Source organism: Tupaia chinensis, unplaced genomic scaffold (genome assembly GCF_000334495.1).
Source record: "Tupaia chinensis unplaced genomic scaffold, TupChi_1.0 Scaffold149964_2, whole genome shotgun sequence".
Taxonomy (NCBI): domain Eukaryota; kingdom Metazoa; phylum Chordata; class Mammalia; order Scandentia; family Tupaiidae; genus Tupaia; species Tupaia belangeri.
Window position 1 is genome coordinate 1772162 of NW_006209806.1, and position 1476 is coordinate 1773637.

At 62.2% G+C, this 1476-nt stretch overlaps 1 protein-coding gene across 1 annotated transcript in view; it reads right to left on the minus strand.

Annotated features, from left to right (window-relative positions):
• Positions 1 to 1476, minus strand: part of SIRT6 (sirtuin 6) — a 7614-nt gene that overhangs the window by 4389 nt on the left and 1749 nt on the right. Inside the window, exon 3 of the mRNA XM_014585517.2 lies at positions 44 to 226. Coding sequence (XP_014441003.1) covers positions 44 to 226 — 183 coding nt within the window. The remainder of the gene's footprint in view (positions 1 to 43; positions 227 to 1476) is intronic.

Here is a 1476-nt window from a genome sequence, read left to right on the forward strand (position 1 = left end):
GAGCGCTGAGCGCGGCCGCGGGCTGTGGGCGGCCAGCGGGTACCTGGGGAAGCCGGAGCGCACGTGCAGCCCGTCTACGTTCTGGCTGACCAGGAAGTGCAGGAGGCCCACGCGCTCCAGCTGCACCAGCGCCATGTGCGTCTGCGTGGGCCGCGCGCTCTCGAAGGTGGTGTCGAACTTGGGCGCCAGGCCCCGCTCCTCCATTGTCCAGACCCCGTGCGGGCCCCTGAAGGCGGGGAGAGACACAGGGAGAGGGTTTGAGGGGAACACCGAGAGACAGGGAGACAGAGAAAGGCAGAGGCGGAGGGACAAGGAGGTAATTGGAGAAACAGGCAGACGGCAACAGGGAGAGAGTTTGGGGGAACAGAAAGAGAGGGTGGAAGAGACAGAGAGAGGGAGAAGGCAGAGAGAAAGCGAGAGATTGTGGGAGGCTGTGCACCAGCGAGTCTGCCGAGGTTTCTCAGAGAGCAAACAATTACCATGATTGGTTCCCTTCCAAAAACCTGACCTTCGAAACCTTGCTCTGATTGGCCACTAGAATCCCTCAAATTTGCATATCCTGCACCTCATGATTGGTCCAAAAGCAACCAATCACGGCCCACTACTGTCGTCTCCGTGCTGTAACACTACGCTGCTTGCCCTGGCTCTCACTCCTTCACTCAAGAAACCCGTTTGGCTGTCCCCCCGGGTCGGGACAAGAGATGAAGCTAGAGAGACAGAGCACGCGAGGAAGGAGCCCTGACTGTACCAGGCCAGCTGTCCCGCCCACCGAGCTCGGCCTTGCTTGGGTGGAGCCTGTGATTGTGGGGGCGAGATGGGTGCTTCCAGACCCTTTGGCCCTGGCAGTGTCAGGCCAGGGGAAGAGACAGGGACCTGGGGCTGGGCAAGGTGGGAAGGCTTCCTGGAGGAGTCTGAGCTGTCTCTGGAAGATGGAGAGGGAAGGGTCAGGCAGTTCTGACTGGGGGGGCGGGCAGTACCCTGGGAGTTTGGGGAGATGCAGGGGAAGCGGCAGGGTGTGACATTGGAGAGGAGGGAGGGCTGGGTCGGTGGGGGCTTCAGTAATCCACTGTGCGGCAGTGGGGAGCCACAGCAGGTTATAGGGGGGACTCGCGCCTTAGTACTCTAACGCCCCTCTATGAACAAAGGAGCCGCAACTTTGCTCCAGCGGTCGGGCTGAAAGTCCAGGGTCAGGTGGGGTGCAGCAGGAGCCCCAACGGACCCACGTGGGAGCGGTCCTGGGTCTGTACCCAGCCCTCCCTGCACGCGCGTCCCTGGGACCCGAGCCTGCGGAGCCTGGGGGAGCACTGTGGGTCAACCCTGCTGGGGTGCCTCTCTTCCATGCAGGAGAGTAATAACCTTGAGGAAGAGTAAAGGCGACAGAAACGCCGCAGGCTGCTCCCGGGGAGGCTGCACCCTCAGCCCAGGGGCCATTGCAGCCACTGGACAGCCCTGCTTCCCCGCCAGCCTCTTGTTCCG